Below are 27,017 nucleotides of genomic sequence, written 5' to 3' on the forward strand. Positions count from 1 at the left end.
CCACACTGTTCTGGACATGTTGAGTTTGAGATGCCTGTGGTACTAAATATCCAATGAGTAGTTAGTGATGTGTGGGATTGGAGTGGGACTCAAGTACGCGACTCAAGAGAACATTTCGGATGGGAATGTAGATCTGTGAGTCACGTGATGATAGCTGAGTACGGGAGTTGAGGAGATCACCAACAAAATAGCATAGAGAGAAAAAGAAAAGGGGGCCCAGGACAGAGTGTGAGAGAACTCCCAATGTTAGTAGCCATGACATGAGGAACCAGCAAAGGAACCAGAAGAAAGGAGAACCAAGCGACAGCAGTGTCCTGAAACCCTCAAGAAGGGAGAATATTCAAGAGAAGAGGATGATCGATAGTGTGAAAGGCTGCAAAGAAGTCAAGGAGGATGAGGCTTGACAAAGGCCATGAAACCTGACAATTAAGAAAGCCTTAGGAACTTTGGAGAGAGAAGGATGATATTACAAAGAGAATGAGAGGAGAGAAAGTCAAGGCATTGAATGTAGGTAACTTTTTCAAGTAATTTAGCTGGTGATGAGAGGATAGGTGATATTGGGAGATAGCTGGAATAATAGGACATAATGAGGATGTCTTTTTAAAGTACTCGGTGATATACAAGATGGAAGATAAGAGGAAGAATGGAGAGATGGTTGGGGACAATTTGCTGGAGAAGTCGATACAGGATGGGATCAGTTATTCATGTAGAATGGTTGACCTTGGTGATGAGAAGGGCTATCTTTGACCTTGGCAATGAGAAGGACTACCTCTGACCTTGGCGATGAGAAGGGCTACCTCTGACCTTGGCGATGAGAAGGGCTACCTCTTCATTGCAGACTGGTGAGGAAGAGATAGTAAGGGAAGTTGGAATCATGTGAGATGAGGAGAATGGGAGAAGGAGAAGTTCTAGGGGAATGATAACAGTTTTTTTTTGGTCAAGTATGAAGTCAGTTCTGCAGTTGAAAGGGTGGGGACAAAGGGTGCCAGGAGGCTTGAGGGAAAATGAGATGATTTGGAACAGCTGCTGTTGAGAATGGGCTAGGGGATAAATTAGGGAGGAATAGAACGTCTGCCTTGCTGGAGTGAGGGTCCAGTAGATACTAGGTTACCTACTATGATGGGCCCAGGGAGCATGATTTAATGATTTCTGCCAGTTCCATTCAAGAGCTCGTAACTGGGGGCAAAGGAAGTGGTATTTATATCTATCTATTAATCTTATATATCTACCTCTCATCTCTCTCTCTCTCTGTCTCTCTCTCTCTCTCTCTCTCTCTCTCTCTCTCTCTCTCTCTCTCTCTCCCTAGCTATCAATCTATCTACCCATCTTACATCTACCTATCATCTATCTATCCTTTATTATCAAGCTATCTATCTGCCTCAGGATCCCCCTCCCCCGCTGATCTGCTACTCTGAACCATCCTTTCCCCCAATCACATCAGTGATTGGCAACCTGCCATAGTGGGCAGGATAGGATGTTTCAAGCTGGAAGTCACCTTAGAGGCTGTCGAGTTCATCTCCTCCTGACCCATTTCACATATGGGGAAACTGAGGCTCCAAGAATGTAAATGGCTTGCCCAAGGTTGCAATTATAATAGATATTAAGTAAGGGTTGGGGAAAGCTTTTTTGTAGAAGGTGGGATTTTAGCTGGAACTTGAAGGAAGCCAGGGAAACCAGGAGACAAAGATGACGTAGGGGAGCAATACAGGAATTAAGGACAGTCAGAGAAAATGTCCAGAGCTGAGAAATGGGTGCCTTCTTATTCGAGCAGCAAGGAGTAGATTCATTGTTACTACATGTACAAGTACACAGTGGGGAGGAAAGACTGGAAAGAAGTGAGTGAGTGTGTGTGTGTGTGTGTATGTATGGGGACAGTAGTACTAGATTGTGAAGGGCTTTGGACACCAGCGGATTTTTCACTGGATCCTGGAGGTGAAAAGAGCCATTGAAGCTTATAGAGTAGGGGGTGACATGGTTGGGATCTGTCAGATCCATCCTCTGATGCAGCCTGGACCAGGCAACTCTGACAGTCAGTTGTAGAGAAGAGGCTGATCTGAAGGGGCAGATCAAGTGTCCTTAGAGTAGTGCCCTCCCCCAGTGAGATCTATGGTACCAACCCTTCTCCCCAAGTGTGGGAGTCCTAATATTCACTCCTTCAGCTCACAGAGACTGTGTTTGCTTACACTGAGTCAGATGCGGTATTTTGCTGGCACTAAATAAACACTGAAACGCTAATGCTTTTGTGTCTACAGGGATTCCGGGACCTTTAGCACTGATTAGCTCATTACCCCCAAGTTTCAGGGGGCCAGAGTATAAGAAACCTCACTGCAGCTGTGTGACCCTGGGCAAGTCACTTAACCCTAATTGCCTTTAAAAAAAAAAAAAGAAAGAAAGAAAGAAAAAGAAACCTCACTGGTTGTCTATGCCAGCTGCTGGCCCGGTGCATTCAGCCATGCTGCTACTGCCCTCTGCTGGCCAAAGCAGGACCTTCGGGTGTGCAGGGGCCTGCTCTGTACTGTTTCACCTTTGTCGTTTCGACAACCCAGCTCTCTAGACAACCTCTAGACTCCCCTCCAGGGCCTGCAGGCTGACAGCAAGGCCCTACTTGGGAAGATTGCCCTTTATTTCAAGAAAACTTTTCCCTTCAGGCCTGGCAGGATTTGTGAGCAAGAACACCCAGCTCCACCTAGCCCATCTGTGGGAGTAGGCCGACACCCTTCCATTCTGGTGTTCCGGTATCCTGCCCATTAAGCCAAACAAGTCTCTGGCTTCCTGATGCAATAGCTGTGGTTACTGTGGGACAGTGAACAAAAGTGAGCTGGGTATGGCACTCTTTTGTGTAGGCAGAGTCCAACCCTCTGCTGGGAGTCAGAAGACCTGGGTTTACATAACAGCTCTGCCACTGGGTTTACATAACTTCTCTGGGCCTCTGCTTCCTCCTAAAGTTCCTCTAAAGTTCCTCCAGCCCTAAATCTAAATCTGTGTTCAGATCCTGGCCTTGCCATTACCATCTGGGTGACCTTGGGGTGGTCATTTAACCTAAGCTCTCTGGGCCTGATTCCTCAGCTGTAAAATGAGAGTTGGACTAGGTGATCTCTAAGGTCCCTTTCAGACCTAAATCTGGGCTTCTGTGGTCCACAAATCTCCAGCCCAGCAACTTCTCTGAGACTTTCTGAACCTGGGATTTCTCATTAGCAGTGTGACCTTACCCTCTCAGCAATTCAAGTTCCTCATTGGTAAATAGCTCTGTGACTGTGACCCCTGATCACTCTGAATGCAGGCCCTGGTCAATTTGGGGAAGTTCACAGATGCTGCCCTTATCCCATGAGGACAGACACCCATGAGCCCCAAGCCAACTGGGAAATAGGATTGGGGCTGGGGAGTGCACCTGACCCCCTGCTATGTACATTACCCCAAGTTAAAAACAGAAGGGAAGATCCGAACCACCACTGTAGGGTTTGGGCAGAATGTGTGCTTTCTTAAGTTCCATCAAATGTGGAGAGCCAGTGAGCACTGCCCCTCCACAGAAGTCCTTCTCTGGAGCTTTGCAGTGGCTAGGAGGGGACCCTGGGCCCTGAAGATTATGATAGCAGAGCATACAGTGGCAGTGGGGGAGTGGCAAATAGACTGGAATTAGAATTGGTGTTTGGGTTCAAATCCTGACTCCGTTACTTACCATCTGGGGAATTGTGGGCAAGTTATTGAACTTCTAGGAACGTCTATTTCCTCATCTGTAAAAGGAAAGGGTGAGAAAAGAGGGTCTCTGAGCTCCTTTCCAGATCTAGAGTAAGAGTCTAGGAATTCTGGAAGGGCCTGCTGAGCAGAAAAGGCCTGAAAATGGGCTTTGTGTCTATTGTCTGGAGACCATCCTAGCTAAGTTCTGAGAGGTGCGATTGTATAAATACAGTGAGCTTATGTATCATATACACAATACACTGATATAGATACTGTATACATGTATATAATGTGGTAGTATTGTATAAATAGTCACATTATATATCATATATACAATACAGTGGTATGTACAATATATAGATGTATTTCATATGGTGATATTGTATAAATACAGTAATTTTGTACATAATATAGATAATATAATGGTGTATACAATCTATACGTGTATATAACATGGTGATATTGTATAAATACAGTGATACTATATATCATATAGATAATATGGTGATATATACACTGCATGCATGTATATAATATGGCAATGTTGTATAAATACAGTGATATATATAATATAGACAATATAGTGGTATGTACGATGTATACACGTATATAATACAGTGATATTGTATAAATACAGTAATATTATCTATCACATAGACAATATGGTGATATATACAATGTATATGTATATATAATACAATGATATTATATAAATAGAGTGATATTGTGTTAGAGTGCTATTATATAAATGCTTGGGGTTACCTATGACTCTGCTATTACAAAAGCAGCTGCTATAAACATTTTGGTATTAATGATGACGATGATGATGATGACAATAATGGGACATTAGTATATATGGGACCAAGGAATCCCTGTTCCCAGAATTGGAGTCAGAAGTTGCTGTTGAGTTATTTTAGCTGTGTGCGACTCTCTGTGACCACATTTGGGGTTTTCTTGGCAAAGACACTGGAGTGGCTTGCCATTTCCTTCTCCAGCTCATTTTACAGATAAGGAAATTAAGCCAAGCAGGCTTAAATGACTTCTCCAGGGTCACACAACTAGTAGGTGTCAGATCACATTTGAACTCAAGTCTTTTTGCCTCCAGGCCTTGGGCTCTGTCCACTGCACCACCTAGCTGTCTGGGGTCATAAGACTTTAATTCAAATTCTGGCTCTCACAGTCACTCCTTGTTTGCTTTTGTCCAAGTTAGTTCATGTTTCTGAGTCTCGGCTTCTTCGTCAGTGAAATGAAGGGAGCTGAACTCTAGAGCTCTAAGGTTACTTCAGCACTAACTTTGGTTCATTTCCTGTGAATCAAACACAATACTCCGGATGTGGTCTGATAAGGGTGGAGTAAAGTGAGGCTTGAAGTCTTACTTCTTTAGCTTCCTCACCTTCTACGTTATTCCTTTCTCAATTCAGACTGAGACAGAATTCAATTTCTTGGCTGCCACATCATGTCTCTTTTACTAGATTAGCTTCACTCATAATAACTAGCCCCTGGCTAAGATTCTGATCCGACACCACGTTTCACCAGCTGACATCCAAATGCTCCTACATTGAACCAAGGTCACATGCAAGAACAAGGCTAATGATAGAAACAAACAAACAAACAAAAAATCTTGCAGGTTAGGAACTGGAGAGTGGTCTACTTAGTTCCTCCACGCTATGTGCTGGGCCAAAACGTTGGATAGGCAAGAGCCATTCCCCAATGGATCAATGATCAAAGGGTATGAACGGGAGTTTTCAAAAGCAGGAATGCAAGCCATCAACAAGCATACCAAAAAACTGCTCTAAATCTGTAATGACGAGAAAAATGCAAATTAAGAGAACTCTGAGGTTCCACTTCACACCCCTCAGAGTGGCAAAGATGTTCATAAAAGGGAAATGACAATTGCTGGAGAGGCTGCGGGAAGACAGGCACACTCATGTACTCTTGATGGCGCTAGAAACTGGTCCAGCCAACACGGAGGGCAGTTTGGAAGTATACCTCCACTCCCCCGAACCATTCAGCTAGGCTTACCTTTGACTGAGCAGTTCTCCTAATATGTTTATATACCAAGCAGATCAAAGAAAAGAAGGATGTACTAGCAGCACTTTTGTTGTTGCTATAGCAAAGAACTGGAAACCGAGTGGGTACTCATCAAATGCAAATGGCTAAGCAAATTATGGCGTAGGAATGTTATGGATAAAATGGGCAGATCCTCATATACTGGGGAGACTGGTATCAGTGGATACCACCCATAGGGGTATAATGGCGACTTCAGCGGCAGAATGAAGTGAGCAGAACCAAGTGGACAGTTTATACAGTAACAACAATATTGCCAAGGAAAACAACTGTGAAATACCGAAACTCTGATCAACACATGGCCAGCCAGGGCTCCAGAGGACTGATAAGGAAACATGTTTCTGTATCTGGGGAGAGAAGTGACAGGCTAGAAATGCAGAGTGAGTCATACATTTCTGGAGACCAACGTGTCAGCCATTTAGCCAGACTAAACTTCTTCATTATGGGTGTAGGTTTTTATCTGTTGAATAGAGAATTGTGAGAGAGAAGACAGTAGGTAAGGAGAGCGATATAAAAATAACAATAACAACAGAAAGGAACATCAATGAGACATTTAAAAATCCACAGAAGAGAGCAGAAGGATGTTCAGATTGGGGCACAGACATGTAGAACAGTTTTGCTACTATCAAGTTAAATTTAACATAGTTTTTAAAGCTGTCTGTAATAGAAGGTCACAGTTTTATACTCTTTTTCTGCTTGGCATATGGAAATGTTCATATTTACTAATATTTGTTAGGTTCAAAATAGGATTTGAACTCCAGTCTTTCTGACTACCCATTCACATGTCATGTAGCTGCCTAATAGTGGTACCGTCTCTTTTGCTAGAGGACTCCAAGGAGATGGAGCACTCATGCCCCAAGTGTCCATTCTCATCACAGAAGATGACTGCATCATGGATAGTAAAGACACTAAACCAAAGAAAACCAGGTCTTTTTGATAAATTCAGATGCTCTGCTATGGGAGAGAATTACATTCCTATCAGTCCAGCCACGTAACTACTGAAAGACATCATTTTCCTCTTTAAAATGGAAGGACCCTAGAGGAAACAAAAGCAGAAAAAGAAAACTATAGACCAATTTCCCTAATGAATATTGATGCAAATATTTTAAATAAACTACTAGCAAGGAGATTATAGAAATCTATTACAGAGATCACATACCATGACCAGGTTGGATTTATATTAGGAATACAGGGCTGGTTCAGTATTAGGAAAACTACCAGCGTAATTGACTATATCAATAACAAAAACACCAAAAATCATATGATTGTATCAATAAATGCAGAAAAAGCTTTTGACAAAATACAACACTCATTCCTATTAAAGCAACAGAAAGCATAGGAGTAAGTGGAACTTTCCTTAAAATGATAAATAGTATCTATCTAAAACTGTCAGCAAGTATTATATATAATGGAAATAAGCTAGAAGCCTTCCCAATAAGATCAAGGGTAAAGCAAGAATGCCTATTATCACAATTATTATTCAATATTGTACTAGAAATGCTAGCTATAGCAATAACACAAGAAAAAGAAACTGAAGGAATAAGCATAGGCAATGAAGAAACAAAATCATAACTTTTTGCAGATGAAAGAGGACCCTATGATGATATACTTAGAGAACCTTAGAGTCAATTAAAAAACTAGTCAAAACAATTGACAACTTCAGCAAAATTATAGAATATAAAATAAAACTGCCCAAATCATCAGCATTTCCATACACTGCCAACAAAACTCAGCAGGAAAAGAAAGAAAGGGAAATTCCATTTAAAATTGCTACAGACAAGGTAAAATATTTGGGAGTCTACATGCCAAGACACACACTGAAACTATATGAACATAATTACAAAAACACTTTTCACATAAATAAAAACAGATCTAAATAATTGCAGAAAAGTAATTGCTCATGGGTGGGTTGAGTCAATATAATAAAAATGACAATACTATCTAAGTTAATTTACTTATTCAGTGCCATGCCAATTAAATTACCAAAGAATTACTTTATAGAGCTAGAAAATAATAACAAAATTCATCTGGAGGAACAAAAGGTCAAGACTATCAAGGGAATCAATGAAAAAAATGTGAAGGAAGGTAATCATCAAAACAAATTTAGCACTGAATAAGAAATAGTGGTTGATGAATGGAATAGATTAGGTATACAATACACAGAAAGGAATAAGCACAGTAACTGAGTGTTCAATGAACCCAAAGATCCCAGCCATAGGAGCAAGAACTTACTATTTGAAAAAAAAAAGTTGCTAGGAAAACTGGAAAGCAGCCTGGCAGAAAATAGACATAGACCAATATCTTGCAATGCATACCAAGATAAACTTAAAATGGATACACGATTTAGACACAAAGGATACCATAAGCAAATTAAGAGCATGGAAAAAATTTACCTGTCAGATCCTTGGATGGAGAAGAGTTCATGACCAAACAATGGATAAAGAGGATCATGGGAGGCAAAATGGATAATTTTGACTTTATTAAATTTAAAAGGTTTTGCAAACAAAAAAGCAGTGCAGCCAAAATTAGAATGAAAGCAAGAAATAGGGCGGGGAGAAGGGGTTTACAGTAAGTTTCTCAGATAAAGTTCTCATTTCTCAAATATATAGGGAACCGAACCAAATTCATAAAAATAAGAGCCATTCCCCAGTTGATAAATGGTCAAAAGATATGAACAGGCAGTTTTCAGAAGAAGAAATCAAACTTATCAATATGTAAAATATGTAAAGAATGCTCTAAATCACTAATAATTAGGAAAATACAAATTAAAACAAGTCTGAGGTACCACTTCACATCCACCAAATTGACTAAGATGACAGATAAGGAAAATGACAAATGCTGGAGGAGATGTGGGAAAACAGGTACACTAATGCACTGTTGGTGGAACTGTGAACTAGTCCAACCATTCTGGAGAATATTTGGAAAATAATTTGGAGCTATTCCCAAGGGTCTATAAAATTGTGCATACCCTTTGACTCAGCAATCCCTCTACTAGGTCTATACCCTAAAGAGATAAAAGGAAAAGGAAAAGGATTCATATGCACAAAAAAATTTGTAGCAGCTCTTTTTGTGGTGGCAAAGAATTGGAAATTAAGGGGATGTTTATCAATTGGAGAACAGACAAACAAGTGATGGCATATGATTGTGATGGAATACTGTTGTGCTATAAGAAATTATTAAGGAGATGGTTTCAGAAAAACTGGGGAAGACTTCTAAGAATTGATGCAAAGTGAAATGAGCAGAACTCAGAGAACAATGTACACAGTAACAGCAATATTGTAATAATAATCAGCTCACTATGAGTGAAAAACTGAGGAACTCTGATCAACACAATGATCCGAGGGAATTCATTCTTGGTCCTGTATTTTATGTTTGATTTTACTCTGTGATTTTATTCTGTCACCATATTCTGCATGCCATATAATAAGCCTGGGCCTCTTCTTTGTGCTAAAGTTCAGCCTCTCTCTCTCTCTCTCTAGTTAGACATCAAAAGTTAAGCTTTTTCACAAGTGCTGCTAGTTAAATGCTCTCACAAAACACTATCTTAGCATTTCCTTTGAGGTTTTTGGGATGTCCTTGAGAAGCCGGGACAATCTGATCTCATCCCATCTTAACAACTGAGATGGCCTTGTCTAATTCCCTACTCACTAGCAATTCTGCCCTTATCTGCAACCTCAGGAGGCAGCTAGGACCTGTAAATTTACAAAGGCATTCTTTAGAGTTAGAGGTGGTCCTCATGATATGTGGGGGCTATGCCCACTTCCTTTGGTGCAACCAATAATGATCTTTCATCTCCGTGATGCTGGCCGATTTGATGATTTCTGTTCTGTTCTTTATTCTATGCTTATAAAAATGTATTGCACCCTCAATTCAGGGTCTTCCAGTCAGAGGCAAGGCCATTCGACCTATTGTTTATTATCAGGCCACATGCCCCTGTTAATAAATTATGTTTTGCTTGGAAAATTACCTCAGTTTACCTCTGTTAAATTTCATTCACAACAGATTCGTGACAATTCCAAAGAACTCGTGATAAAAAGTATAATCCACATCCAGATAGAGATCTAATGGACTTTGAGTACAGACTGAAGCATATTTTTCCCCTCTTTCTTTATTTTTCTGGGTTTTTTAAAATAACATGGCTAAGGTAGAAATATGTTTTGCACAACTTCATATATATAATAGATATAATGTTTCTTGTTTTCTCAGTGGGTGGGGGAGGGAGTACAGGAAGAGAAAGAATTTGAAACTGAAAATAAAAATTTTTTAAAAGTACCCTCTAGTTTCATTTCAAAAATATGAAAGGACCCTTTTGCATGAATGAAGAAGACTATTCCCCCGCCCAGGGAAATTGGAGGTGCCATAGTTGCCCTTAATCATAGAAGGTGCTACTGTATTTAGTAACATAGTTGACTGAGTGGCTTTGACCTGGTCAGGATAAAAGACCTTCAGTCATAAAAGCAGCCACTCATCCTGATGACCTCCTGTCCACCAACACTGTGACTAGGAGGAAGAGCATCCGATTTGGTGTTGAAATCCACCTGGACTATTAGCCCAATTGGGGTCGTAGATTCATGGCTCTGGAGCTGGAAGGAAACTTAGAGAGACCATCCGGTCCAACATCCTAATTTACACAGGAGGAAACTGAGGCCTAAGGAAGTTAAGTGACTTAGGTTCCTAAATCTAGAGTTTGAGGGATCTCATGAGTCATGCAGTCCAACCTCCTCATTTTACATTTGAGGAAACTGAGACTATGTGGCTTACTCAAGGTTACACAAATAGTAGGCATCAGAGGTAATGTTTGAACCTAGATTTGACTCCAGAGCTGAGACTCCTTTCACATTTCATGCTGTCTCTAGGACACTAGCTTTGACACATGTCGACTGCAATGACCTCGAGCAATTCATTTAATTTCTCTGAGTCTTGGTTTGCTCATCTGTAATATGGGAGTCGTAATAATAGTTGATTTGCCTACCTCATAGGACTGATAAGATCCTGAAATCATATCTGCAGAAATGTTTTGTAAATTACAAAGATCAATACCCATATTAAATTATACTTAGCCCAGTGCCTGGAACATAGTAGGATCTTAATAAATGTTTAATAGTTGACTGACTGAAGTTGTTATATTATCATCCACAGAGGGTGATAAGAATCACATAGTTTTTAGATCATCTATAATTAGTAACTAAATGATTGATTATCTCAATGTGAGGCCCTGATCCAGTGACCATGGATTTGAATCCTACTGGAGAAACTGAACCATAGTGACATTGATATTCATGATATCATTGAATCCAAAAGACATAAAGAAGTCACAAACGAAGGGAGGGGTGGCTCAAAGGTCCTCTTTGGAAAATCAAATGAAGGAGTTGGCAGTTTGCTTCATTATGAGGCTGAAGGGAACAAGAATCATTATTTCATAAAACACTTGGCCTTCCATCTTGTCTTATAGAGTGCATTATTAGCATAAGTAAATAGATTGCCAGGAAGACAAATGCAGCTTCTGTGCCAACATTTGTTGCAGAGGATAAAAAGGCTGAGAAAGTCCACCAAGAGTTTGAAACTATCTTCTAAACCAGGTCAACATCCAGATTTATATTCAATGTCTTTGGTGCAAAGAGAAGATGATGAAAGAGAATATTAGAAAATATGGTTGAGAATTAAGAAATGGCCTTAAGGGGTTGATGACTTATAAGCTCAGGGTGAAACTCAGAAGCCTCATACTTTTTTCTAGAAGAGAGTCAGAAGACACTGAATAGGATGAATATTGAACCTCATCACCCTTTTCCTCGTATGATCGATTTACCAGACAGGAAATGCCAGATACCAATATGGTAGTTATTTTTATAGAGCATAGTTTAAGAATCAATAGCAAATCAAAAGAAAGGATAAACATGAGAAGACATTGGATGGAATTACAGCAGCTCTAACCTGAGCTACTCCAAAAACATCTACTGTTACCAAAAAAAATGGGAAACGGACAAAGAAAAAAACATACAAAACTATTACCATATCCTATAACTGATACAAAGCAATCATCACAATAAGGAGGTCAAAAGATCCCAGAAAACAAACCAGCCAGCAAGAAACACTTGATCTCTTCGCCAAGGGCAAAATGGGTTTAGAACTTAAACTTATTTGCAGAAGATGACAAAAGATCATGATGGCAGATTGTGAGCAGATCAGCGAATCAATAGAAAGTTTGAAACACCTGAGCCAGATTGCAGAGGTTGGTGGATCGCTTGCCAGGGTGTTGCAAAGTAGATTCCTATTCAGGTAGGAAGTTAAACTAACTGGACTCTGAGCTCAAATCCCACTCTAAGATTCCAGGCTTCCCTGACTCTATAGCTACACTTTATATATGACTATCAAATACACAGAGGCCATTATTTGGAAGAAGCAGAAAGGAATAAGTATGTATATAGGACCTACTATGTTCTAGGCACTGTGCTAAGTACTTTTTACAAACATTTCATTTGATCCTCACAGCAACCTTTCAAAGTAGGCACTATTATTATCCCCATTTTATGGTTGAGGAAACTAAAGCAAACAGAGTTGGGGATGGATTTGAACTCAGATCTTCCTGACTGCAGGCTCAGTATTCTATTCACTGTCCACCAGCTGGTCGTGATCCAATAACCACACCATCCTCAACCAAGCTGCTTTCTGCCCTGATTTCCCAGCTTCCTATTGGCCTCTGACTTGCAGGCCCAGGGTGAGGCATTCTTCTGCTGACATCTCAAGCCACCAAGTTTACTTGCCAATGAGGAGGCAAGTGTGACCTGACATCAGTAGTATTCAAAGTCAGGACCTGAGGTGTGGCTGCTAGTCCTTTATTTCTGCTGTGCTGCTGCCCCCTGGCAAGTCCCCAGAGTGCTCTTAGAAGAGAGGGATGGCAGACAGGCAGCATTACAGGGAGAGATTTCTCCTCTGCCTGATTCTCCAAGTTCTGCTTCAAGGTAAGACAGGAGCAGGGGATGGGGATGGAGCAGAACTGGCTTCACCCTAACCCCTTCATTTGATTCCCCTCCCCCATCATACCTATCTCTTGACTTTGCTTCTGTCCCAGATAGACACTTAATTATGCTGGGCTTTGACCCTTCCTGACTGCCTTCCTCTGTTTCTGTTTAGCCACTTCATCTCTGCTGCCCACCTCTCTAATTCTTTCATTCCACGTAAAGCACCTATACCCACAGTATCCAGGTGCCCACTGACATTGAAACTAATACACCTGCATTATGTCATCTCCCAACCTCTGGAGACAAGTGATGTGGGTTAAGTGATACTGAAATATATTTTTAAATTTTTTATTGATATATTTTGTTTCTACATCACCTATATTTCCAAATATATCCATCTCTCTAGGGGAGCAGCTAGGTGGCACAGCGGATAGAGTGCCAGGCCTAGAGTCAGGAAGACTCATCTTCCTGAGTTCATACCTGAACTGACACTTACTAGTTGTGTGACCCTGGGCAAGTCACTTAACCTTGTTTGCCTCAGTGTCCTCATCTGTCAAATGAGCTGGAAAAGGAGTGGCAAGCCATTCCAGTATCTTTGCCAAGAATACCCCCAAATGGAGTCCTGAAGAAGCTGGACACAACTGAAAACAACTGAACAACAGCCCATCCCTCTGTTTGCTCTCCCAGAGAGCAATCCTTTATAACAAAGGATAAAAAGGGGGGAGGGGAAATAAGCAATATTAATCAACATACCCCCCAAAGTATGACAATATATTCAGCATTCCATGCCCATAGTCCCCCACCTATGCAAAGAAGCCTGTGGAGGAAGGGAGGGGCCTTCTCATATCTCTTCTTTGCAGCCAAGGTTGGTCATTATGATCATGTAGCGTTGGTTTTCAATTGATGTGTTGTGGCTTGTCTTTCTATTTACATTGTTGTAGTCATTGGGTAGATTTGTTTCCTTGGCTCTGTGGTATCCGTTATAGTCGTGATTTCTTACAACATAATAACATTTCTTTACATTCATGTGCCACAGTTTGTTTAACTATTTCCCTAATCAAGGAGTGTCTACTTTCTTTCCAGTTCTTTGCTCCTTCAAAGAGGGCTGCTACAAATAGATGGGTTTATACATTTATTATTATTATTATTATTATTATTATTATTATTATTATTTACAAATTTGTTTATCATATTTATTTTGCATTTTATGAAAGGCAGAGAGCTGCCCTCAGACCTTGGAGCTGACTCTGTAACCCTGGGCAAGCCACAATCTCTCAATGTCTTTGGCAACTCTCATGGACCATAAGTTGCAGAGCTGGTGTTGATCTGTATTGATGGAGGGAGTTTCCTCACCTGAGAAGCTCCCTTTACTGAGGAAATTATAAGTCTGGTTCTATCTCTATCCCCAAGCACTTTGTGCTTTACCAAGTGCTTTACTCAGAATAACTTTGTGTGGCTAGTAGTGTGGGTCTCATTAGCTTCATTTTACATATCAGAAAACTGAGATAAGATGGCCAAGGTCACACAGCTAACAAATGGAGACGCTGAATCCCCAAACCAGGTCTTCCTACTTCTGTTTTGAATGGGACTGGAATCCCATTAAACTCATTGGGATCTCTTTTGCCATTTATATTACAAAGGGATAGTGAGATATGGCAGGAGGAGGGTCAAAGACGATATTAAATGAGAAATGGTAACAGACACCACTAGAAGATCCCCCCTCAAGGGATTCTGCCCCTGGCCCAAGAGGAGGGTAGATCTGTAGGTCACCTGACGGGATCCATCTACATAGTAGAATATAAACTCCTCAAAGGCAGGAATTGTTTCATTTTTGTCTCCGTAAGCCCAGCACCCAACACAGTGCCTGGCGCAGAATAGGCGCTTGATGAGTTTCATTGAATTGGACGCAGAGTAATTGATCAGTGAGGGCCCCAGATGTCGGTGATGGCAACTTCCATGGTTCCTTGGAAAGACGACTGAGTCTGGGAACCCTATAAAATGAGGCCTGTGAAGGGATGAGCCAAGGGTCACCCTTTGGTGCTTTCACTACCATCCTTCCAGATAACTGCATGAAGGACGAAATAACATACTCATTAAATTTGTGGATGAAATGGCACTAGAAGGGACAGCTATGTTAGATAACACAACAGAGCTCCCCAAAATCTTGATGGGTCAGAAGGATAGGGCAAGTCTAACAGGAAAACAATACATTTAATTGGGATAAATATCAAATACTACTCCTGGACTCAAAATACCAACTTCACAGTGTAGAACACAGGAGCCGTGGCAAGAAAACAATCCATGTGAAGAAGAGCTGGGGGTCTAGTGGGATGCAGCAACAACACAAGTCAACAGCACATCACAAATGTCAGAAATGCTAACGCAAGCCAAGGCTACATAAAGAGAGGCTCAGGGACCAGCTCCATGGGTGCTGGGCTCACTTCCGGCTGCATCACTTTAGAAAGAGCAAGGCCACGACGAATGCAGTCTGAGGATGGCAACCAGGATAAGGGAAGGGCCTGGACATCGTGCCATTCAGGGCACAGTTAAGGAAACAGAGGCCTATCCTGGAGAAGAAAGATTGCTGGGTGTGGAGTTGAAGGAGCTGGGTTCAAATCCCAGCTGTGCCCATCCTGAGCAGACTTTTGTCAAGTCATTTTTCAGTCGCGTCCATTTTCTCATGTTTTCTTGGCAAAGATACTGGGGTGGTTTGCTATCCTTCTCCAGCTCATCTTACAGATGAGCAAACTGAGGCAAACTGGGTAAAGTGACTTGCCCAGGGTCACACAGTAAGTGTCTGAGGTTGGATTTGAACTCAGGTTTTCCTGACTCCAGGTCTGGCTGTCTACGCACTGAGCCTCCTAGGTACCCCTTGAGTAAATTACCCTTCTCTGGGACTCAGTTTCCTCATTTGTAAAATGAGGGTGTTGGACTGTATGACCACCTTTCCAAGTCTCATTCTATAATTCTGCAAAGACTTAGGGAGGACATTCTTGCTGGGTTCCAGTGTTTGAAAGGCTGTCATATGGAAGAGAGATTAGATTTGTTTTCTTTGGTCCGAGAGATTAGAAGTTGGAGGAAATGACTAGGGAAGGCAGAGCAGAAAATTTAGACTTACCAGCAGGGAAAAAAATCCTAACAATCAGAGCTCCTCTGCAGTGTAGGCAACTTCAAGGGAAGTGAACCCTTCCCAGGGAAAGGGGGTCTTTAGATACAAGCAGGATAACCGTTTGCTAGAAGAGATGAAGTAGTGTAGTACCTAGAGTGCTGGCCCTAGAGTCAAGAGGGCCTAAGTTCAAATCCAGTCCCAGACACTTAGAGCTGTGTCACCTTGGGCAAGTCACTTGAACCCTGCCTGCCTCAGTTTCTCCATGTGTAAAATGGGGATAATAACAGCACCTACCTCCCAGGGTTGTTATCAAATGAGATAATATCTGGAAGGCACTTTGCAAAGCTTAAAGTGCTACAAAAATGCTAGATATCATTATTATTATTCTAGATCTAGAGTTGGAAGGGATCTTAGAGGCCATAAGGCAAACTCTCCTCCTTTTACAAAGGAGAAAATGAAGGCATTTAGAGATGAAGTGACTTGTCCAGGATCATACATCCAGTATATGTTAGACATAGGACTAGAACCCAGGTCTCCATTAATTCTGAGGCTGGTTCTCTATCCATTACACCACATGAAATAGGAGATAGAGCACTAGCCTTGGAATGAAGAAGATGCAAGTTCGAATGTCACTTCAGGCATTTTCTAGTTTTGTGACCATGGTTAAATCACTCCATCTTTCCGTTCCTCAAGCAACTGATCTATACCAGTAGAAAGGGTTCTCTGTCCCTATGAAGACACGAGCCCAATCTAAAAAAAAACAAAACGTGGAGCGGTTTCTGCTTCAGTTATGACAGAGATGGAATGGCCTCTGAGGCCCCTTCACCTTCTGAGATGGGATTCTCTGAGTGCACGGCCCAGGTAATATCCTAAATAACAAATAACACCCTGAATTGTAACAATAATGATAATAATAATATCTAGGTGCCTTAGCTGCCCAGGTATTCTCATCTTGGTGCTTCTTTGCATTCCTGCACAAGGGGACAGACCTGGGTGGTGAGGGGAAATGAAGGCTGATCGCTCCTTGACCTGGATGGAAGGTCTAGGGCAAGACAAGATATCCTAGGGATGGCCCACAAGGCTGGGGAGGTTGGGGGTAGGCCATCACTGGCCCAGGGCTGACTCTTCAGGTGGGTTTTGCATAGCAGCAGGAACCCTACAGGAAGTGAGGTCTGAGAACTACTGACCACAACAGCTTCCGCCATTTGCCTACGAGACCATCTCATATGCCCTGGCCTGAGAGCACTGAGAGTCAGGTCATTGTTAATCAGTGGTCACCTGGAGATTGGGGAGGGTTTGCATGGATCCCTTAACATGTCCTTTCAGTCTTCCTTCTGAAAAGGTCACCATAACCCAGGGCCTGGAGCCCTCTTATGCAGGAAACCAGAGGAGGGGCATTCTCTGTCTTCCAGGTTCCCCACCCCACACTGGGAGCAGTGATGCCTATACCATCAATTGCACGGGGTTTGACCTCTATGGTGTGGACCCTGCTGCCTTCCAGTCGGTATTTGATAGGAAGGCTTTCCGTCCAGTTATCAACAACAGCGTTCCCACCCTGGTCAACATCTCCTTCACCCTCTCTGCCATTCTGGATGTGGTAAGCCCTGACCCCAAATACGGAGGGCATGTTGGCCCTGAGGTCAGAGGACTGGTTCCAGTTTCCTGGCCCTCCTGTTACCTGTGTGGTGGTAGACAAGTCACTTTCCTGTGTAGGTCTAGCCCAAGATGACCTTTCTCCCATGAATTTGATTTCTCCCAAGTTGAATCCTATCAGGAATTTTCCACCAGCAGCCTAGACCCAATGGTCTCCATGGGGCAGTGGATAAAGTACTGGGCTTGGAGTGAGCTAACAACTGAATCCAAATCCTGCCTCTGACACTGACTAGCTCTGTGACAATCAGCAAATCCCTTGAAATCTCTAAGACTCAGTTTCCTCATCTGTAAAATGGGAATTGTTAGGATATCCACATTAGTGGAAGACTTTATAGGCATTATGTAGGCCTCTCTGGCCTCAGTTTCCCCACCTGTAAAAACTATAAAATACTTTCTAAAGCATATCATGCATAAAGTACTTTTCAAACCTTTATGCCAAGCATTATTATTGTTACCCCTGCCCCAAATCCTACTCTCATCTCTTTGGCTTACTTATCTGCTTGGATTCATCTTCATTCCCTGGCTTATGGCTGAAAGACATATTTGTCACATGGGATAGATAGCCTGGGAACTTAAGAATAGGAAAGGTGGCTGGTATGGGGCTGGTCTTCCTGGGCTCCTTGAGCCTGATGGGAACCTCTTCCCTTAGGATGCCCAGATTCAGCTCCTGACATCTTTTCTCTGGGTGAATATGGTAAGGCCAACTCCTCCGCTGAGTTCCATTTCTTCTGCTCCTTGGATCACATTTCTGATGGCTGTTGGGGCCTGGGGAATTAGACAAGGCCACTCCATGTTGAGTCAGTCATCTGTATCTAGCCAGACCTCTCTCTGCACAGTTTATCTCCACCATTAGGGTGTAAGTTCCTTGGGGGCAGGGATGGCCTTTGCTTTTTATTTGGATCTCTAAGTGCTTAGCCTACTGCCTGGTACCGAGTATGGGCTTGATCAATGTTTATTGACTGGACAAACAAAGTTTCCTGGGCAGCCAGCCAGCCAAGAAGGCAGAGATGAAAGAAAGGCCCAGAGAGGGTGGGCAGCCCAGACCAAAGGACCAGAAGGCAGAAGGTGAGTACAGGCTCTCAGCTCGAAGGTGCTGGAAACTCCGCTTAAGGTCTCCCTGGAATTGAAGCCACTGGGGAGGCAGGTGAGACCTTGCTCAATAGTGAGGAGACTGTTGTGGGTCCAGGGTTTAGAAGTGAGAGAGTAGAAAGATCAGAGTTTAAGAGGGCATGAGAAGGGAAACAGATACTTATCTAGACAGACAGCAGGCCCTGGTCATCTTTAGCCATTCTCCACTGCTCTGGACTTTAGATTTGGGACAATCCATTCATCAGCTGGAATCCAGAAGAGTGTGGGGGCCTCACCAAGATCAGCGTGGCAGCAAAGAACCTCTGGCTCCCGGACATCTTCATCATAGAGTTGTGGGTATTAGGCCAACAGGGAGAAGAGGGACTCCTCCCCTATCCCTCAGGGAAGGACAGTGTCCTGAAGAGGATGCACCAACAGGGTGTGGGCTTCCAGGACTAGAATAGTGGGATGGAAGAGAGGCTGGGGAGTGGGGGAGAATTGGGGAGCATGGTGCAACCAGACTATGATGTCCTGGGAAAAGTAGAAAGGGAGAAGGAACTAGAAGGTAAGTATACAGAATGATAGAAAGAACAATGGTTTTGGAGTCAGAGGACCTGGGTTCAAATCCCACCTCTGATGCTTGGGACAAGTCATTTACTCTCCCTGAGCCTCAATTTCCTCATCTGTAAAATGGAGGGGGTTGGGCTAGATGGCCTCTAAGTTCCCATCCAGCTCTAGGTGTAGGATCTGTGGCCTCACTTTCCACACATCTCCTATGCAGCATGGATGTGGACCAGACACCGTCCAGTCTGTCAGCGTATGTGCACAGCAATGGCCGGATCAGATATGATAAACCCATGAGGGTGACGAGCATCTGTAACCTGGACATCTTCTACTTTCCCTTTGACCAACAGAACTGCACCCTAACCTTCAGCTCTTTCCTGTACACAGGTCAGTGTGGTGGGAATTCACAGACACTCTAGGGCTTAGCACAGTGTTTGGTATATGGTAGGCATTTAATAAATATTTGTTGGCTAACTGGTCAAATCTAATGAGATGGTGTGTATGTATGTGTGTGTGAAGTGCTTTGCAAACAAAGCACTATATATGTTAGTTATTATTAATTATTATTATTATTATTACTTTTGGTTGACACTCTCCAAATCACAAGGGCTAGTAAAGACCCAGAAAGCGGTCTCAAGATAATATTGAAAATGAGCTGAAGAGGATTTGTGGAGATTAGAAGAGAGGAGGAAGGCTCAAAATGGGGGTGGCTGAGCCAGGAGTAATCTTGGAAACAGATTTGCAGAGTGGGAACCAGGCATCTTGGCACCCTAAAATGAGGATGAAATCTGCACCCCTGTTCGTCTCTGTCCACTGGAGGTTCACTGAAACATAGGGGACTCCGCTGATCCCAAAATCTATACTGCTCTGCCATGGAGAATGACACTTTCGGATGTGAAGAGTGCATTTGTAAAAACTGGTATTTGAAAGTGCCCGTCAATGTCCTCCGGAGGACAGAGTACCCAAATGCCAGTCTATCTTACTTACCCTCAGTCCCAGCTCTGCTGATTCACTTGGGTCTCCTCTGCAGTGGATAACCTGTTGCTGGGCATGGAAAACAAAGTGTGGGAGATCACGGACAATTCGCGTGATGTCATTCGGACTCAAGGGGAGTGGGAGCTCCTAGGCATCAACAAAGCAACCCCAACGTTGGCAGTGGGTTCCCGTCTTTATGACCAGATCATGTTCTATGTGAGTCCAGATATACTTGTTTTGATCCCTTCTCCCCAAGCAGTGCCATTGTGACCTGTTCCTGAGGCACCCAATAGAGGGCTAGCATCTATCTTGGCAGGTCCCATGACTTAAGCATGCTCTCCTTCCCATCTATACTGGAGGAGAACTGTCAGCTGGGCAGAAAGTGTAGGGAAAGGCTTATAAGCAGCACTAATGTCAAGAATGGAGCTGGCCATCTAGATGCCTCAAGTCAGAGGTCTTGAGTTAAAGTCCAGACTTTCTTCCTATATAAGCTGAGGTGAGTCACTTAAGCACTGTGGTCTCAGTTTCTTCATCTGTAAAATGACTAGATGACTCTGAAGACATTTCTAAATCTATGAAATCAGAAAATTATCACCAGATTGGGTGAGCAATAAGAGGTCCTGTCTGCCCCCAAACATCTGAACAGGTTGTTTTCCTGGAATGGCAGGAGAAAAGCTGGAGAATATATGAAGAATGAAGATGAAAATGCCCTTTGTTTCAGAAAGTATTGCAGCTTTTATCTTGTGAAGAGGACGAGTAGGATTATTGGGTTTTTTGTTTTGTTTTGTTTCATTTTTTTGTTTTATTTTTTTTTCCTTTTTTTGTTGTGTTTTTTCTTTTTTGTGTTTTTCTTTTTTTTAAACTTAAGGAGGATTATCATTAAGAGACTTTGTTATCCTAACTACTGACTGGTGTGAGACAAAGCACAGTCTTCCCTCCCTCCCTTATTAGGAAAGTCCAGAATAATTGTTGAGTTAGACAACAAAGTCAGGTGTTGTCCCAAGAAGCCACAGTGAAAATGTACTGCAGCTAAGTCATCTGTATGGGATCTATAGTTCTGCCTGTGGTACGTTACAGTCGACTAGATGTTCAATTTCAGAAGTTGGCACATGGAGTTCTGAAGGACTAATTCCCATAATTAATTTTATAATCCTGAGGTGTAGGGTAATCCAGGGATTCATTAATAAAACTTCAACATATATCTCAATGAAATGAGCTTAGAATCCCTACCCTAGTTCATAAAATCAGCTGGAGAAACTTTTCCTAATAGTCATTTTCATATCTCTCTAAATAGCAAGTTCTTTAATGCCAATGGACAGCATGTCACAGTGGAAAGAGGGCTGGCCTTAGAGACAGTCCAGGCAAATCTCTAAGCCTAAGCCGAAGAGAGGGTATGATGCTTCATGGTTGTTAGAGGGAGTTTCTTCATCTTGGAATTTCCTATGCCAATAAAAACCACAGCTCCAATTCCTATCCTTACCCTATTAATAGTGTTATCAATTATAAAACAAAGATGGATAATTATTTATGGTAATATAATCATTTATAATAATTATTTTAACTGTGCAAATCACAGCTACAGTCATCTCAAACCGTCCCTGTAGCAGCAGATGACTTCTCTTCACTTCTGAGAACATAGACCCATACCATTTAGTACACTTAGGATAACAAAGTCTTTACAAGAATCCCCCTCATCTTCTTTACAAGATAAAGGCTACAATACTACAAAGGGCATCTTCATCTTCTTTCTTTGTGTCTTCTTCAGCTTTTCTCCTACCATGCCAGGAAAACAACCTCTTCAACTTTTCTCAAACCCCGACTCTTAAGAGTCTCCCTCTATATTCACCCTTCATAAAATTATTTTTATAGCACAGTAGAATAGAGCAATGGCCCTGAAATCAGGACGACCTGAATTCAAATCTGGCCTCAGACTTGGCACTTACTAGCTGTGTGACCCTGGGCAAGTCACTTAACCCCAATTGCCTAAAAAAAAAATTTTATAATGTTTCTTTGTAGAAGAAGAGTTAAGACAGTTCTAACAGGAAACAAATTCCTCTTCACCTTCTTCTCCTCCTCATCTCCTCTACAAAATCCTCAAAGATCAAAGTTAAAACATGAACTTTTCTTGACTCTATATGGAGACTCCCCTCATAGAATGACAGTTATAACTGTAACTCTTCTTTGCTTCTTAAAGAGACAGTAGTAGTTTCTAAAGCCACTTTTGATATACGGATTATATAAGCAAGTAAAATAAACAAAAAGTAAATATATAAAGGAATTTTGGGGAAGACAGTACTAGCACCTGGGGCAGGGGGAAGTTCAGGATAGTTCACAAGTAGGTAGTGGTCCTTGCACTGAGCCTTGAGGGAGGCTAGGGACCCTATGAGGCAGCAGTGAGGAGGGAAAGGGCAGCTGGTACAAAGACAGAGATCCTGGAGATGGAATGGCATATCCAAGGAATAGCAACTAGCACAGTCTGGATACAATACTGAGTGGGTGAAGGCCAGGAATGCACGATAAGCCAATACGAAGTGGCTGGAGCCAGGCTGTGTAGGGCTCTCATGATCACATAGGTATTTGTGTTTTAGCCTTGGGTCAATAGAGAGTCATTGGGATTGACCAAGCGGGTGTGGGACATGGATCAATATAGACTTTCAGGTTATCACTGGTGTCTGTGTGGGGACAGGACTGGAGGGAGAAAAATCAAAAAGTAGGCAATGGCAAAAGTAGAGGATAAATCAGTTTCACACTACGGTAGAGGTAAGTCAGTCAGGCAGTCCATAAACATTTATTAAGCACCTGCTGTGTGCTAGGCACTGTGTTAAGTGTTAATTCCTGCCTTTGGTGGTGAATCTTGTAACAGACTCCTACGTGCACTACGATGTTTAATCTCTGGTGAGGCGAGAAAGAAAGGAAAGAAAGAAAGAAAGAAAGAAAGAAAGAAAGAAAGAAAGAAAGAAAGAAAGAAGAGAGAGAGAGGAGAGAGAGAGAGAGAGAGAGAAGAGGAGAGAGGAGAGGAGGAGGAAGAGGGAGGGAGGAAGAGGAGGAAGGAAGGAAGGAAGGAAGGAAGGAAGGAAGAAGGAAGGAAGGAAGAGAGGGGAGAGAGAGAGAGAGAGAGAGAGAGAAGAGAGAGGAGAAGAGAGAAGAGAGAGAGAAAGAGAGAAAGAAAGAGAGAAAGAAAGAAAGAAAGAAAGAAAGAAAGAAACAAAGAAAGAAAGGAAGAAAGAAAAAGAGAGAGAGAGAAATCATATGGACTGGGGGTAGCAAGTTATGAACAAGCTCCGTTTATTGATCTGAGGGTTAGGGTTATTATACCCCATTCATGGGAACAGAACCCAGAGTGGAAAAAGCCAAGTATCAACAATTAATTTTTCTCCTGGTAACACTAACTGGGGGGCTTTCCCCCCAGAGTCGTCTCCTCGCTTCCCGATTATCTTTCAAGGTTTATTGAAAATCCTTCATCCTCTCAAGGGACAGACAGTGCCTGGAAGAGGTCAGAGAGCCTACGTTCTGACCTAGACAGCTCTTAGATAATGGACAGGAACAGGAACATCCTTACATGACCCATACTCTCAAACCCATCAGTGCAAGCCCTCAACAATCTCCCCCCTCTGACTGTTTAACTTGAGAAGATGAAGGGATGAAAAAATCTCATCTAAAGTATGGCGAGTGCATTTTAACAAGCAGGGAAGGAGGAAACACAAAATTAGTACAAAACATAGTCAAGGTAAAAAAATGTAATAGCAAACTCAATACATTCTTAAAAGGATTAAGTTGATCAATCCAATCTAACAATCTGTTTGCAATATCTTTAGGATCAATACCATCAATATGAGAATCAGCAATTTCATGTTGTATTTTGGATAGCTGATTAACGTCCCAGGTGATATTGTCAGAGTGCCATGCACCTTAGAGCTTATTTAATATCTGTTCAATAGTTATATTAGTAAAGTTTGAATACACATATGGAGTTACACAGATAAATGAATAGCGATAATCACATTTCAAATTGAAGCGCATTTCTAATTGTTGTTATGATTACCTAATGCAATTACTGATTGTTCTAAAAGATCCAATTCTTGTTGCACCATAGTATCTATATAAATTTAATATTGTACAATCGTAGACCAATTGTTAGCATACTGAGCAGTTCAAAATTGGCAGTAATATCATGAAGGGTATTAATATTGAGGGTAATATTAGAATTGTGCCATGCCCTCAATAGGCGGGTAAGTCTCTTGTCTCATGAAGCATCATAACGTAGCAGGGTAATGTAAATATTCTATAATCACACTGCAATAGCAACCTTGTTTTCAAGGGTTCTAACTTACAATGCTGACTGCTCTAATAAATTGACTTTATACAATAAATCAATAGCTTCTTAAGCTTTAAGTATTAAACACTGCTAAGTAATATACAAATTACGCAGTTTAAATTTTAGATTGAAGCACAATAGATAAAACAGTAGGAGATACAATAAAAGAAGCAACAATGATTGAACCAATAATAAGGAGACCAATAAATTGTTTTGATTGACTTAAGGAGGAAATAATAATTTTAGGAGCATGTTTTCCAGAGTTCTGGAACTATTCGTGTGAAACATTAGTAGGGAAAATAACAAATGATTATTGTTTTACCAAAAGTACAATATAGTCATTATGATCAATACATTGTTTGAGAGTACAATTGACACAAGTAATATTCCAATTCAAAACCAGATTTAATAAAATGTACATATCCATTAGACAAACGGGTATTAAAAAAATGATGTAACAAAGAAAAGACATGATTCAATATTGTTGCTACATTTTGATAAACATATAGGTGTCCTGAATGCTAGACATCTGAGGGTAATCATAACATTGACTTTGTCCTGGAGATAGGGATCTTCTCGTCTTCTGAATATACAGGTGTTATTAGTATATACATGGTCCCAATTCATCCATATTTGTGATAGGTTGCAACCAGGGTGGAAAAGCAAAAAAAAGTCCAGTGCTGAGCAGTCTGTACATTACACACTTGAGCAGAAAGTAAAGCTACTACTGCTAAAAATGCAAGTTCAGGAGTCTTTTATCACTTGATGAGAGGGAGCTTTCACTGGACCTCTGTGGGGGAAGGCGACTCGTCACTGTAGATTGGCTCCTTCTGCACTTCCCCTGAATTCTCATACTCTGCATTCGAGCTGTGAGTTGTTATATACACACTCTGACATTTTTCTCCGGTATCCAGGCAGGTTTATCAAAGTTTTCTGAAAAATATATAAGCACACCCTCATCCCCTCATTAGTAATGGATCCGGGCCTCTGGATGTTTTTAGGCTGGAGTGTACTCATCTTTGTTAATATTTAGAAAATTAATAGCCAATTGTAAAAAAATAACCAATTATCAAAAATTAATAGCCAATTGTCGATAAGGGGCAATAGCCCAGAGAATCTGAGATGAGAGGGCCTAGCTTAGGCAGAGAGGGAAGGAATCTTTCTTTACTGTGAAGTTCTGATACAGACTATCCCTAACTGGTCTCTCCCCCAAGTTCAGACACCCTTCATTCTCCATTTCCTCCTTCTCACTTTCCTCCTCCAGGTGGCCATCCGGCGACGGCCCAGACTCTATGTCATAAATCTTCTGGTGCCCAGTGGATTTCTGATAGCAATCGATGCCCTAAGCTTCTTCCTGCCAATCGAGAGTGGCAACCGAGCCCCTTTCAAGATGACCCTGCTGCTGGGATACACTGTCTTCCTGCTCATGATGAATGATTTACTGCCAGCCAGTGGCACCCCACTCATCAGTATGGCTCCCTCCACTGTGGGGAAGGAGAGAGGTGGGAGGGTCTGGGGGACAAGAGATCCTGGGAAAGAGTGTTATTACAGGATTGGGGTTGGGATTGGGGAAAGAGGCCACAGGAGGAGGTTGGAGGTCACTCTGGCCCTTCCTCTCTGAGCCCCTCCTCCCCCACATGATCCTCAGGTGTGTACTTTGCTCTGTGCCTGTCTCTGATGGTGGTCAGCCTGCTGGAGGCTATCTTCCTCACCTACCTTCTGAATCTGGTTACTAAACAGCCACCACCCATGCCCTACTGGCTCCATTCACTGCTGCTGTGCTGCCTCAGAGCTACAGACTGCTACAAGAGGTCCCAGAGAGAAAGCAGGGGCACGGGCCCCAACCCCATCCACCTGCCTGGTAATTGGCCTCAATACAATAACACTACTAATCTTCTTTTGCCCAACACCCTAAATAGTTCCACTTCTCTGTTCCTGACTGAGACATCCTTCCTACCCCGTGACTGAGCCCTCCTCCTCAGGTGACGAGAAGCTAAGAACAATGGGTCAATTCGAACAAAGTGAAACACAAGGAGTTTACGTGTAAAGCCCTACGCTTGGGTTCAAAAAAAAATCAAATGAACAAGTACAGGACTGGGGAGCCAGAGCAAGATAATAAATCACATGAAAAAAATCTGGGGGTCTCAGGTGAGCACAAATTCCAAATGAATCAACACCTTGGCCAGATTGTCCAAGATGTGGATGTAATCTGATGCTGCATTGATTCAAGTACAGGCTTACAAACAAAAGAGATGATTGTCCTGCTGACTTCACTCTGGTCAGGGCACATCAGGGATGCTTTGGTCAATTCAGGGGCCCACACTTCAGGAAGGACCGTGATAAGCAGCGCTCAGAGATGCAACCAGGATGGCGAAGGCACACCAAATCCTGGTTCTGGGGGCGGGGATCAATTAATAAAAGTGGCTAGAATTTACGTGGTCCTCTAAATTTCACAAAACACATCCAAGTTTCACAAATAATCCTTGGAAGTAGGCACCACAGGTAATATTCCCTTTTTACAGATGAGAAAAGTAAGGCCTAGAGAATTTAAGTGACTTAATTATGGTCACACACACACACATTATTAAATGTCAGAAGCAGGATTTGAACCTAAGATCCAGTGCTTTATTCT

At 42.1% G+C, this 27,017-nt stretch overlaps 1 protein-coding gene across 1 annotated transcript in view; it reads left to right on the forward strand.

Annotated features, from left to right (window-relative positions):
• LOC110221335 (5-hydroxytryptamine receptor 3C-like) overlaps positions 1-27,017 on the forward strand; it is a 53,597-nt gene that overhangs the window by 25,703 nt on the left and 877 nt on the right. The window contains exons 3-8 of the mRNA XM_078155430.1: positions 17,223-17,407; positions 18,775-18,895; positions 19,264-19,482; positions 20,126-20,286; positions 25,650-25,854; positions 26,034-26,246. Of these exons, the coding sequence (XP_078011556.1) occupies positions 17,223-17,407; positions 18,775-18,895; positions 19,264-19,482; positions 20,126-20,286; positions 25,650-25,854; positions 26,034-26,246 (1,104 nt within the window). The remainder of the gene's footprint in view (positions 1-17,222; positions 17,408-18,774; positions 18,896-19,263; positions 19,483-20,125; positions 20,287-25,649; positions 25,855-26,033; positions 26,247-27,017) is intronic.

Source organism: Phascolarctos cinereus, unplaced genomic scaffold (assembly GCF_003287225.1).
Source record: "Phascolarctos cinereus isolate Bilbo 61053 unplaced genomic scaffold, phaCin_HiC Scaffold_5;HRSCAF=322, whole genome shotgun sequence".
NCBI classification, from domain to species: Eukaryota; Metazoa; Chordata; class Mammalia; order Diprotodontia; family Phascolarctidae; genus Phascolarctos; species Phascolarctos cinereus.